Source organism: Puma concolor, chromosome C1 (genome assembly GCF_028749965.1).
Source record: "Puma concolor isolate L17-30 chromosome C1, mPumCon1.1.hap2, whole genome shotgun sequence".
NCBI lineage: Eukaryota > Metazoa > Chordata > Mammalia > Carnivora > Felidae > Puma > Puma concolor.
In genome coordinates, this window is record NC_141674.1 from 19,650,975 (window position 1) to 19,663,044 (window position 12,070).

The 12,070-nt window shown below is 55.3% G+C and overlaps 1 protein-coding gene across 1 annotated transcript; it reads left to right on the forward strand.

Annotated features, from left to right (window-relative positions):
• The first annotated feature begins 1,780 nt into the window (after positions 1-1,780).
• Positions 1,781-12,059, forward strand: CNKSR1 (connector enhancer of kinase suppressor of Ras 1). The gene is made up of 21 exons (XM_086716116.1): positions 1,781-2,044; positions 4,402-4,559; positions 4,666-4,847; positions 5,402-5,486; positions 5,902-5,943; positions 6,022-6,126; positions 6,688-6,747; positions 6,849-6,917; positions 7,217-7,318; positions 7,403-7,473; positions 7,553-7,626; positions 7,776-7,882; positions 7,960-7,990; positions 8,583-8,755; positions 9,652-9,725; positions 9,868-9,939; positions 10,394-10,467; positions 10,624-10,685; positions 10,768-10,867; positions 10,962-11,143; positions 11,401-12,059. The coding sequence occupies exons 1-21, from the start codon at positions 1,819-1,821 to the stop codon at positions 11,668-11,670; spliced, it is 2,319 nt and encodes a 772-aa protein (XP_086572242.1). The 5' UTR covers positions 1,781-1,818; the 3' UTR covers positions 11,671-12,059.
• The last annotated feature ends 11 nt before the right edge of the window (positions 12,060-12,070 follow it).

Below are 12,070 nucleotides of genomic sequence, written 5' to 3' on the forward strand. Positions count from 1 at the left end.
AAGTGATATATTTTCACTAAACTGTAACCAAAATTTACCACTTCCTTCTATATGGATTGAAGTATTAGCAGTATCTGTGGCTTTGTCACCAATTGAAATCACAGATTTTTTTAAAAATTTATTTATTTATTTATTTATTTATTTAAAAAAATTTTTTTAACATTTATTTAATTTTGAGACAGAGAGAGACAGAGCATGAATGGGGGAGGGTCAGAGAGAGGCAGACACAGAGTCTGAAACAGGCTCCAGGCTCTGAGCTGTCAGCACAGAGCCTGACGCGGGGCTCGAACTCACGGACCGCGAGATCGTGACCTGAGCCGAAGTCGGCCGCTTAACCGACTGAGCCACCCAGGCGCCCCCAAAAAAATTTTTTTTAATATTTATTTATTTTTTTTAATGTTTATTTTTGAGAGAGGGAGGGGCAGAGAGAGAGGGAGACACAGAATCCAAAGCAGGCTCCAGGCCCTGAGCTGTCAGCACAGAGCCCGATGTGGGGCTTGAACTCATGAACCATAAGGTCGTGACCTGAGCCAAAGTCAGACGCTCAGCTGACTGAGCCACCCAGGCGCCTCTAAATCACAGATTTTTTCATTCAAATTGTAGTTATTGCAAGTGTCTCAACATTATGTATGCTCATAACTGTTTCAGAATTGTGATAGTTATTAGCCCACCATTAAATCACACTCCTTCAGACACTCCTGCGACATAGCTGCCATTGATTGGGCACCTCTGAGCCCAGTAGAAGGTCAGTGACCAAATGGTAAATCCACTTGTTCTCACACCAGTAACCCAGGCTTCTCCATTATTCTTCTGATTCCTTATATTTAGTGGTTAACTGATAAATACATGTGAAAAGGTGAGTCAAAGACCACCCCACAGTTTAGCTGATATCATTAGAAAAGGAAAATTTAGGGGCACCTGGGTGGCTCAATCAGTTGAGTGTCCAACTTCGACTCAGGACATGAATTCATGGTTCGTGAGTTAGAGCCCCACAGCAGGCTTGCTGCTGTCAGCAGAGAGCTTGTTTTGGATCCTTTGTCCCCCCTCTCTCTCTGCCCCTCCCTCCCTCTCTCTCTCAAAAATAAAAATAAGCATGAAAGAAAAGGAAAATTTAACTTGAACTTCCAGTCTTGTTATTTCATGCTAATAAACCCATTACTATATCATAAATGTTGGGGGGGGGGGTTAAGATTTTATTTTTTCAAGTAATTTCTACACCCAACAAGGGGCTCAGACTCACAACCTGGAGATCAAGAGTTGCATGTTTTACCGACTGAGCCAGCCGGGCGCCCCAATCATAAATTTGTGTCTTTAAGTATATTTTGGTTATAATCCTCTTCCTTGTAATCTCCAGCATTTTTTAATGCTTCCAAAAGCACTATTCTGAGAAAGGGTCCATAGCCAAAAGCGTCTGTGTGCAGAAACGGGTGGGTGCTAAAAATCCCTGTTCGAGAAATTTTAGAGCTATTAATGCAGGTACTCTGCACCGCAACCCCTTTAACAGAGAAACTGACATATGGTATGTAGGGGCACATAGCTAACTAGCCGCACAGCTGGCATTTGCAGCCAGAGCTCTGGCTCTCGAACTTCTGTACTTTGCTGCTGAGCTCACTGCTCACCTTTATGCAGTTTTGTGTTTGTTTTGTTTTGTTTTGTTTTGTTCCTGCGGAACCTAAAGGACAATCCAGCTTGGGGCGGGATCCCAGGCGCGCTCTAAAGTCGCCTGAGTCACCAGTGACACCGCCTCCGGGTCCAGCGGCCCCGCTGCCTAAGGACGCCTGAAGGGCGGGGCAGGAGGCGGACAGGCCGGGGGGGCCAATGGCTGTCGCCGCGCCTCACCTGGCCGTCCACGTGGGCCCAGGTAAGCTGGTGGCTCCGCCCAGAGCCCCGCCCCGGCCGGCCCCCGCCTCTCCCCAGGCCAGACTCCGGGAGCGGAAATTCCTGCGCGGGCGGGACCGGGCGGGAGCGGATCCCAGCGGGCCGGTCTCGGCCATGGAGCCAGTGGCGACCTGGACCCCCGCGAAGGTGGCAGCTTGGCTGAGAGGTGGGTGGGGCCTGGGCAGAGTTGGGCTTGAGGGGCCCGGGGGCCCGGGGACGGGGAGAGGAAAGGGGAAAAGGACATTCCAGGTCTGTCGGTTAGTCAACAATTTATAGAGTGTCTGCCTTTTACCCACCCGGGACTGTGCTAGGCAGGATAGGCGAGATGACCCCGGGGGTTCCGAGAACTCAGAAGGGGGTCACTCATCGCCCCAGCATCGCAAGGGGCTGCCAAGGTGGCCGTGGGGAGGCGGTGGTTGTGTAATGAAAACAGGGGGGTGGCCCACGCCCACTCAATCTCCTTCATCTCCCCTCCGCCCCAGGGCTCAGTGGGCTGTTATTAAACCCATTTTCCAGAAGCGGAAACTGACGCACTGAGCCAGGAAGTGACTTGCTCGGGCTTTGGAATATGGCCGGCCTTCCTGTCCTTTCCCTTCTCACCTTGAGGCGCCCAGGGAGAGAAGCAGAAGCCCCAGTCACACCGAAGGGGTTGGCACAACCCCAGCCTGGGAGCCTCAGGGGAGGAGATGCTGGCCAGAGGCAGTGAGCCCCGGTGGGTGGGAAACGGGCCAGCAGTGCAGCTGGGAGAGGGGAGGGGAGTCCCCCTCCTGATGGGAGCAGAGTGCGCTGCTGGCAGGCTCCGGGCCACCAGCCCCTAAAAAGCGGGATTCTGGGCTGGAGTCAGACTCCCAGGCTGGGTTCCAGGCCGCGCCCCTCCACTCACCAGCTCTGTGACCAGAGGTCTCAGTTTCTCTATCCACATGATGAGAAAGTCAACAATGATCTCATGAAGTAGACAAAACGAGACATTCATGGCAGGTGCCTCGTATGTGTGGCTCAATGTAGGAAACTTTTGGGAGGAAGGCAGCACAACAGGGTCACTGTACGTGGCAAAGAGCTGCTCATGGGGTAACAGGTCCATGAACTCTTAGTCTAGTGTTCTTAATGTCACACAAGGGGATGAAGGAGAGCTGTCAGTGACACTCACATTCCCCAATGATGGAGCCTGACTTGGAATGGAAGGAATTCCTTCAAAGAGTGAGCAAGCTACTTAATCTCTATTTTTATCAATTTTCCCACCTATAAAATGAGGATAACAATAATCTTTAACTCCTATGTTCAGTGAGAACCGATTGTGTTAATATGTGTAAAGCCCTTAACATTTCGCTCAGCACATAATAAGCCTTCAATAGACATTTTCCCTATTTTAGGCCCGCGTTGTGCCAGACATGGGCTGGAGTTAGAGATGAACAGTTAGTTATGGCCCAGAGCCTGAGGGGGTGACCAAGTGGGAGAGGTCGATGCTCAAGTGCAGGTGTTAGTAGAGGCACAGGGGCAGAGGGAGCAGGAGAGCCCTCCGACTTACCCTGGGAAGTCATGGAAGGCTTCCTGGAGGCAGTTGAATTAAAAAGGGGAGTGAGGGAGCTAGAACAGTCTGGGCAGAAGAAATAAGACATGCGAGGACCCTGAGGCAGAAGAGCATCTCAGGAGTTACACTACAGGGACTTAGTGCCCGGATCATACAGGACCTTGCAGACCAGGCTAAAGAGTCTGGTGATAATACTGTGGTGGCTGTTACTGTCTACTATGAACCTGGGAATAAGCCAAGTGTTTGACATATCTCAGTCATGTCACTTAATACGCACAGGATTAGAAGGTAGGTGCTTTTATTATTGCCATTTCACAGGTGAGGAAACTGAGGCATAGAACAGTTAAGTTACTTGCTCACGTACTAGCCCTCAGGTCTCCCTGACTCCAAGGTCTTGTGCTCTCTCTTATCACCATCCCCATGGTTCTCAGACTTGAGTAAAGCACCTGGAGATTTGGTTAAAATGCAAAATGCTGGGCCTACTCGGAGTTCTGATTCAGGGGGTGGGGCTGAGAATTTGTGGGGGGTTTTTAAGTCCATTTATTTATTTTTGAGAGAAACAGGGACACTGCAGGTGGAGGAGGGACAGAGAGAGAGGGGAAAGGGGATCCCAAGCAGGCTCCGCGCTGCCAGCGCCGAGCCCCATGTGGCGCTTGAATTCACAAACCGCAAGATCCTGACCTGAGCCAAAACCGAAAGTCGGACACTTAACCCACTGAGCCACCCAGGCGCCCCGAGAATTTGTGTATTTCTAACAAGTTCCCCAGTGAGGCTGTCACTGCAGGTGCTCTGGAGACCCTTTGAGAGCCATTATCCTCTACTCTTCTACTCAACTCAGTAGCTGAGGGCAACTCAGAGTTTCCCTCTGTGAAATGGGTCCCCAGATTGTGGTAGGAACAGATGGGAGGGAAAGGGGCTTTGTGGGGGTGAAAAAGTGGCCTGAAAGGCCCAGGCACTCCCGGCTCCCTCCATGCTGGCCCCTGTTCTCCCTCCAGGCCTCGATGACTCCCTGCAGGACTATTGCTTTGAGGACTGGGAGCTGCCTGGCAAGTACCTGCTCCAGCTCTGTCCCCAAAGCCTTGAGGCTCTGACCGTATGGCCTCTGGGCCACCAGGAGCTCATCCTGGAGGGGGTGGAACAGCTCCGGGCCTTGGTGAGTGAATGGTGGCCACACTGGCTGCAGCTTCCATCCACCTGGGGGGTTGCTGATGGGGGGGCTGGCCACTGTCAGGAGATAATCTGCCTTTACTCTGGTGCAGAGCTCTGGGCGACAGACAGAGAATCTGCAGAGCCTGACGGAGGGATTGCTGGAGGTGACCCAGGCCTTCCAGAGCTTAGTCGGAGGCCACCTGGAAGGCTGTGCTGAGCCCCCTGCTGATGTCCTTAGCGCGGCTGTGGAACTGGTGCATGAGGCCCGTGCCCTCCTCTTCTGGCTCAACAGGTACCTCGGGCTCCTCCCAGGACCCTGGTTGGGCTGACGGTGAAGGGACCCTTCTCATCCCTGGCCTCCTCCGGGGCGTGGGAGAGAACAGAGCTTGGCTCTTGTTCAGATATTGTGGAGCAGGGCGAAGAGGTTATTTGGTCAGTGCAGGGGCACCGGGATGCCTGGGTTCCCACTCATTCATAGCACTGCATAGAGAGCTTCTGCACTCTTCAGTGCTGCTGCTTGTCCCACAGGTCCCAGTTCAAATGTCACCTCCTCTGGGAAGCCTTCCCTGTTGGGTGTTCTTAGAGCTCCAGACACCTCACAGCAGCTGAAGTTATATCATTATTGCTGTAATCATGTTCCTAGAACAGGCCTTGGGACATATCAGGCACTTGACAAATAAGTCTGGTGCTAAGCTCTTTAGATTTATCCATCATCTTCTTTGCCCCCATCAAAACCGTCAGAGTAAGCGTTATCTATCCCCAAATGAGTCGTTGGCTCTGAGCGGTTCCATGACTTGACCGGTCAGCACAGCCTCCTAACCACTTGCTCCATACTTCCCCCGTCAGGTACCTCTTCTCTCGCTTAAACGACTTCTCGGCCTGTCAGAAGATTGGGGAGTTGTGCGCGGAGCTGGGCCAGGCCTTGCAGGAGGTAGAAGAACCAGGGGCCAGGCTTGGCCCAGTTTGTAGGGACCAAGTCAGGCTAGAGCTTTTTATAACCTGTGAATCAGCACAGGATCGGCTGTGGGGGTTGGGAAGAGGCAGAGGCAGGAAGAAGAGCGGCCTGGCCGCTGGGTAGGGGGCAATGAGGGCCTGGGGTCTCCTAGCTGGCAGGGGCAGCTCAGAAAGTTTGACTCTCAGGAGAGGGTGGGGTGGGGGAGGGCATGTATGGTGACCTCTGGGGCCTGGCATCAGGGGACAAGACCTTGGAGTCAAAGCTCTGAGGCCCTGTAGTTCTGGGAGGAGACCGGCATACAGGACGCAGGGAGGGACTTTGGGGAAGCCCACCCTGTCCTCTGAGAAGGCAGTGCCCCCGACTCAGAGAAAACTGTCCTCTCTGCTTCCAGAACAGTCCAGCAGCTGAGAAGGAGAGCAAAGTCCTGAGCATTGTGAGTGTGGGGTTGTGGGGAGTAGGGGTGGCGGTGGGATGGGGGCTCAAGCTAGACATCCTGCTCCCCCACCCCCAGTGCAGCCATGTGGTAGAGATCTGCCATGCCATCCTGAGCTGCAGCCCCCAGGAGCTTCTAGAGCAGACGGCTGTGCTGGAGCGTGTGCAGCTGGACGATCCTTTGGTGAGCGCTGACCCCTTGGCGGCCTTGTCCGGGCCCTCGGATTTGGCTATAGCATCCCACAGAACCCTGTACTGTTATGGCTGGAAGGCCTTTTCTGTACAGCTGTTAAAAAAGGCCCAGAGAACTTTCCTGGGGACACACTGTCATTCAGCACTCTCTCCAGTCCTGAGGGGCTTTAGCTGGTATGGTCTCAGGTGACACATTCCAGTCCTGGACACAGACCTGGCAGGTTAGGGGACTGGGGAAAGGACATGGACTTTTCTGCCTTAATCTTTGACTAGTTAGGAAAACAGGAGCCTCCAGCCCTGCCCTGTCCCTGCCCCATCCCTGCTTGTCCCTTCGGGAGGGCTGCTGAGAATCTCCTACTTCGTTAGTCAGGGGACCAGCTTCCCTCTGGCCCTTACTGGAGGAGGAGGCAGGGGCCCAGAGAGGAGTGGCAGGCCCTAGGTCACACAGCGAGGTGGGCAGTGCCAACCTGGGGCCAGCTCTCTCCCCCATTCCCCCGACCCAGGAATCCCAGTTCCCTCATACTCTCAATGACTGCAGCCTCTGCTTTGGCAGGGTCTGGAAATCCACACCACCAGTAACTGCCTGCACTTCGTGTCCCGCGTGGGCACTCAGGTGAGAATCCCACGCTCTTCTCAGCTGCCGTCTTACCCTCCGGCTGAGCCGGCTTCAGGCCCGTGGAAAGCACACCCTATGAGCCCCACCCCCCATACCAGGTCTCTGCGGACTCCCGGCTGCAGATCCTGCCTGGAGACGAGATTGTCCAGGTCAACGAGCAGGTGGTGGTGAGTGAGGAAGAGAGGCACACGGCGGGAGGTGAAGGGGCTACTGAGTAGAGCCCAGGGCTGGTGGGTGGGGAGGGTCCCTTGGGGAGACCAGGGCTGTGGGAGCTGCCTCCCGTGAAGTGAACCAGCTCCCACAGGTCAGAGTGGCCTTGGCAGAGGCAAGGTATAGGGGCTGATGGAGGCCCCCTGGAGGAGGAGTGGCAGGAAGCCAAGGGCGAGGGCTGTTGGCTTACTCCAGAGCTTCCTGGCCAGCTCCATCATCCCAGAGTCCCTGTCCTTCCCCCTGCCCTGTCCCCCAGGTGGGCTGGCCCCATAAGAACGTGGTGAGGGAGCTGCTTCGAGAGCCAGCCGGGGTCAGCTTAGTGCTGAAGAAGGTCCCAGTACCAAAGACCCCCCCACAGGTAACTGTCCCTCAGCCCTGCCCACAGACTGCTTTCAGACCCCCGTCGTCATCAGCTCTGTCACCATTTCTGGTTGTTCCCCAGACCTCTCCTCGGGCCCTCGGCTCCCCACAGCTGACGATCTCCTCGCTGGCTCTCACCCCACAGTCTCCCAGGTAATGGCTCTGCTGCGGGTGCAAGGGGAGGAGGGGGAGCCACGGGCTCCCTCCTTTCATCTCCCCTTGCTCTCCCCAGGGCCCCACCCGAAGACGTCTTTGCCTTCGACCTGACTTCAAACCCAAGTCCTGGACCCAGCGCTGCCTGGACAGGTAGTTTCAAACTCCCACCAGGTGGTAGATGCCCCAGGCAAGGCACGTGGGATGCCTGGCTCTGATCCCCAGACTCCAACACCCTCACCCTACTGCCCAGCCTGGGGCTAGGCTCACGGGCCCTCCTCTCTCTCCTTCCTCCCTGACAGACTCTACCTCCCTTGACCCTGAATCCCTACCCATTTTCCCTGCACCCCCAGCCACACTGCCAGCAGGGGTAGCAATGACTCGGGAACCCCAGGAGCACCCTGACAAGGTAAGGTGAGGGCTCAGCGAGGAGGGGTGTGTGGCTCCGGCCCCAGATCCTTCTCTAACCCCTTATGGTCTTTTCAGAGTCCTGTCCCTCGTCAGAAGAAGTCAAAAGGTAAAAGATGTACCTGACTGGGTGGAGGTCCCCTGATATGAGCTCTTAGAAGTCTTTACAATGCTTGGCAAGACCACCCCTCACATTTCACACACAGCTTCTCTTGAACAGCTGTTTCTGGGGTCAGACAGACCTGTGCTCCCAGCCTGGCCCTCTCACCTGCTCTGTGACTTTGGGCCAATGGCTTATCCTCTGATTTTTCATCTCCTCGTCTCTAAAATGGGAAGGGTCGGGGGCGCCTGGGTGGCTCAGTCGGTTGAGTGGCCGACTTCGGCACAGGTCGTGATCTCGTGGTTTGTGAGTTCGAGCCCCGCATCGGGCTCACTGCTGTCAGCGCACAGCCCACCTCAGATCCTCTGTCCCTTCCCTCTCTGCCCCTCCCCCACTTGCACTCTCTCAAAAATAAATAAATACATAAATAAATAAAACGGGAAGAGTCAGCCCTACCTCAGGGAGACACCTGTAACATTTCAGGCGTAGAGTCTGGGTTCAGAAATATCACCGGGGAACGCTGGTGGGGGAGTGGGGAGCAGGTTTGGGGGTCCAGGATGCCTTGCCGGTCCCTGATCACCCAGGCCGTGCTGTGCTGCAGGTGTGGCAACGCGGCTGAGTCGCCGGCGGGTGTCATGCCGGGAGCTGGGCCAGCCAGACTGTGACGGCTGGCTCCTGCTGCGCAAGGTGGCTGGTGGCTTCATGGGTCCGCGCTGGCGCCGCTGCTGGTTTGTGCTCAAGAGACACACGCTCTACTGGTACCGCCAGCCCCAGGTGAGCGCCACCCCCCACCCCAACACAGGTCAGCAAGTGAGTCAGAGCCGTGGTTCTTGTCCTTATTCCACCATCCACTCCATCTGTGGTCACAGGCAGGCCGCAGACCCCCCTGCCCCCCGAGCCCTATCTGTAAAACGAGGATGCTTTTTGGAGAGAAATGAGTGAATATGTGTAGAAAAGCAGTCTGGGAAAGGTATCGCGGGCAGTGCAGAAAGAATCACGTTTATTCTGCCCACCTCTCCTTCCTCTTCTGTTACTCTGTCTGTCCTAGTGATGGGCCATTTGTTCAACTGTTTATTCATTCAACAAACATTCAGGTACCTACCGTGCACCCAGCTCTTAGCCGGGTACTAGGGACACAGGGAAGACTTGGGCAGTTCCTGCTCCTCTAGGCTGGTGGGGGGAGGATGTACACACACTCAAGGACAGTTCAGGGGACACATGCCGTGATGAAGGAAAAGCCCAGGGATGGGGAGCAGCCCAGCAGAGGTAGACAGTCCAGCCTGAAGAGTGGAGAAGGCCCCCTGAGAAATCAACGCCTGAGGGTTAGTTGGATGGAAAGGAGAAAAAACCAGGAACGGAGAGCAGCGTTTGCAAAGCTCAGGGGTATGAAGCAGCTTCGTGTGTGTCTAATGACAGAACAAATGTATAACCAGTCTTTTCTCTCTGGCTGTTTGCCTGGATATCTTTGGTTCCCCTTTGCTGTCTCAAAGGTGCCCCTTGGTCATAACCCTGCCCCCACCCCAGATTCCTGCCCTGAGCTCTAGGCAAGGGGAAATTTGTGGTTGGAGAGCCCAAAACACACCCTCTCCCCTCTCCCGCTCCAAGAACCTGACTGGGCCTCGAGGGTGTTGGGCCTTCGAGCTGACCCTCACGCTATGATTCCCCCCCAGGATGAGAAGGCTGAGGGCCTCATCAATGTTTCCAACTACAGTCTGGAAAGTGGACAGGATCAGAAGAAAAAGTAGTTAAGTCCTGGACTGTGATAAGCTGGGGGGGTCGGGCAAGAAAGGGAGAGCGGGGAAGCGGGGGCAGCAGGTAGCTGGGATTCCCAGTCCAGTTCTGGATGGGCACAGCCAGGCTGACCCAGGCCCTGTGCTCCCTGGCAGTGTGTTCCAGCTCACCCATGACGTGTACAAACCCTTCATTTTTGCTGCTGATACCCTGGAGGATCTGAGCATGTGAGTGCCACCCCCCTGACCTCCCAGCTTCCACATGAGTGTTTGGGTGCTTGGAAACCTGGATTCAAATCCCAGCTCTCAGATAGTAGCTAGTCAAGGCATTCACTTCTCTGAGCCTCAGTTTCATCATCTATAAAATGGGTTAATAAAAGTTCCTGCGTGGCTGGACTGGGTGACTGCGTGGCTCAGTTGGTTAAGTGTCTGCCTTTTGATCTGAGCTCAGGTCTTGATCTCAGGATCGTGAGTTCAAGCCCCGTGTTGGGCTCCACACTGGGCATGGAGCCTGCTTAAAATAAAATAAAATAAAATAAAATAAAATAAAATAAAATAAAACAAAACAAAGGGTTCCTACCTCTCAGAAGTGCTCTGGAGATTAATTCAGAAGACGATATAGGTGAAAAGCCCAGACATATAGTAAATGGCAGCTCCCTGAGACCCATTTGCCCCTCCACAGGTGGGTGCGCCATCTCATCACCTGCATTTCCAAGTACCAGTCTCCAGGCCGGGCCTCCCTGCCCCGCGAGGAAGGTGGGTGTCTCACCAGGTCTCAGCTGAGCCTCTGTCTTTCCTGGAATGGGGGCTGGGAACTCTAATGCTCTAGCCCACTCCCTGGCCTCCCGAAACCCTGTGATGCTGAGTGGGCTCCCCAACTGCTCCTGTCCCCCCCCCCCCCCCCCCCCCCAGACTGCTACAGTGAGACAGAAGCAGAAGATCCTGACGATGAGGCTGGGTCCCGCTCGGGCTCGGTGAGTAGGAGACTGGTAGGGGGCAAATGGCAGACCATGGGGGTCGGAATGCCACCCTTCTCTCCTTCTACCCTGCCCACAGCCCAGCCAAGCCCGAGCTTGGAGTCCACTCCATGGAGACACATTACCTGCAGCCACCCCCATGCAGGGTGGCCCACGGACTTCCTTTGGCCCACCAACAGGTGCTGTGCTGGGGCTGGGAGCTGGGATGGATGGTGGGGTGGGGGTGGTGGGGGCTGGGATGGGCACATCCTCATCTGCTCCCCCCTCCCACAGACAACAGTGAAGGGGCACTGGAAGGAATGGTGTGGGGGCTGAGGCAGGGTGGCGTGTCCCTCCTGGGCCAGCCCCAGCCTCTCACTCATGAACAATGGCGGAGCTCTTTTATGCGGCGCAACCGAGACCCCCAGCTCAATGAACGAGTGCACCGTGTGCGCGCGCTACAGAGCACACTCAAGGTCAGCTGGAGGGCACTGGGCGTGGTGAAGGACTGGGTTCTGGGCTTTAGGCTCTGGTTCCTGGCCTTGAGCTCTGGGCTCAGCTGTGGGCTGGGCCAAGTTCTAGGTTCCCAGAGCCAGACTCTCAATTTAAGGATCAGTGCTAGACCGGGCCAGGTGCTGGGTTCTAAGCACCGGACTCCAGAGTTAGCTCTGGGCTTGGGCTCTGCCCTTCTCCCTGGGTGATCATGACCCCTTAGCCCCCACCCTCTTCACAGGCAAAGCTGCAGGAGCTGCAGGCCTTGGAGGAAGTGCTAGGCGACCCTGAGCTGACTGGAGAGAAGTTCCGGCGGTGGAAGGAACGGAACCAGGAGCTCTACTCAGAGAGCCTGGGAGCCTGGGGCTTGGTGCAGGCTGAAGGCCACTCCCAAGTCCTGATCTCTGACTCCAGAGAACAGTCTTCCCACCCCCTGCCCTCTGAACCCGAGGAACAGTCCCATCTCTGCCCCCTGACCCCAGAGAGCAACCGCGGACCTCCTGACCTCTGACCCTGGCTAGTACCCTGGCTCCTGACCTGTGGCCTTGAGGACCACCTCAGCCTACAGCCTCTGACATGCCCAGGACAGAGCATCCCGGGTTCTATTCAAAGTTGAAGGTAGCGCTAGTCCATGTATCACCCCAATGTGCCCCCCTTTGCCTCAGCGTCCACCATTTCTATTCCTCTGTCCCTCAGAGTGGGCTAAGGTGAAGTGAGCTCTGTGCCATCCTTTCTTGCCAATTAAGGAGTGAGAAGCGGGGCTAAGGAATTCTCTCTCCCCCTCTGACCTACAGGGGCGTAAGACTGTGCACTTCTCCCTCCCCCAAGCCCGCCTGTGTTGGTGTTCATTTCACGCAAGAGACACTTTCAACAGAATAAAATCAGTTTATCTAAAATGAATCCACATGTGC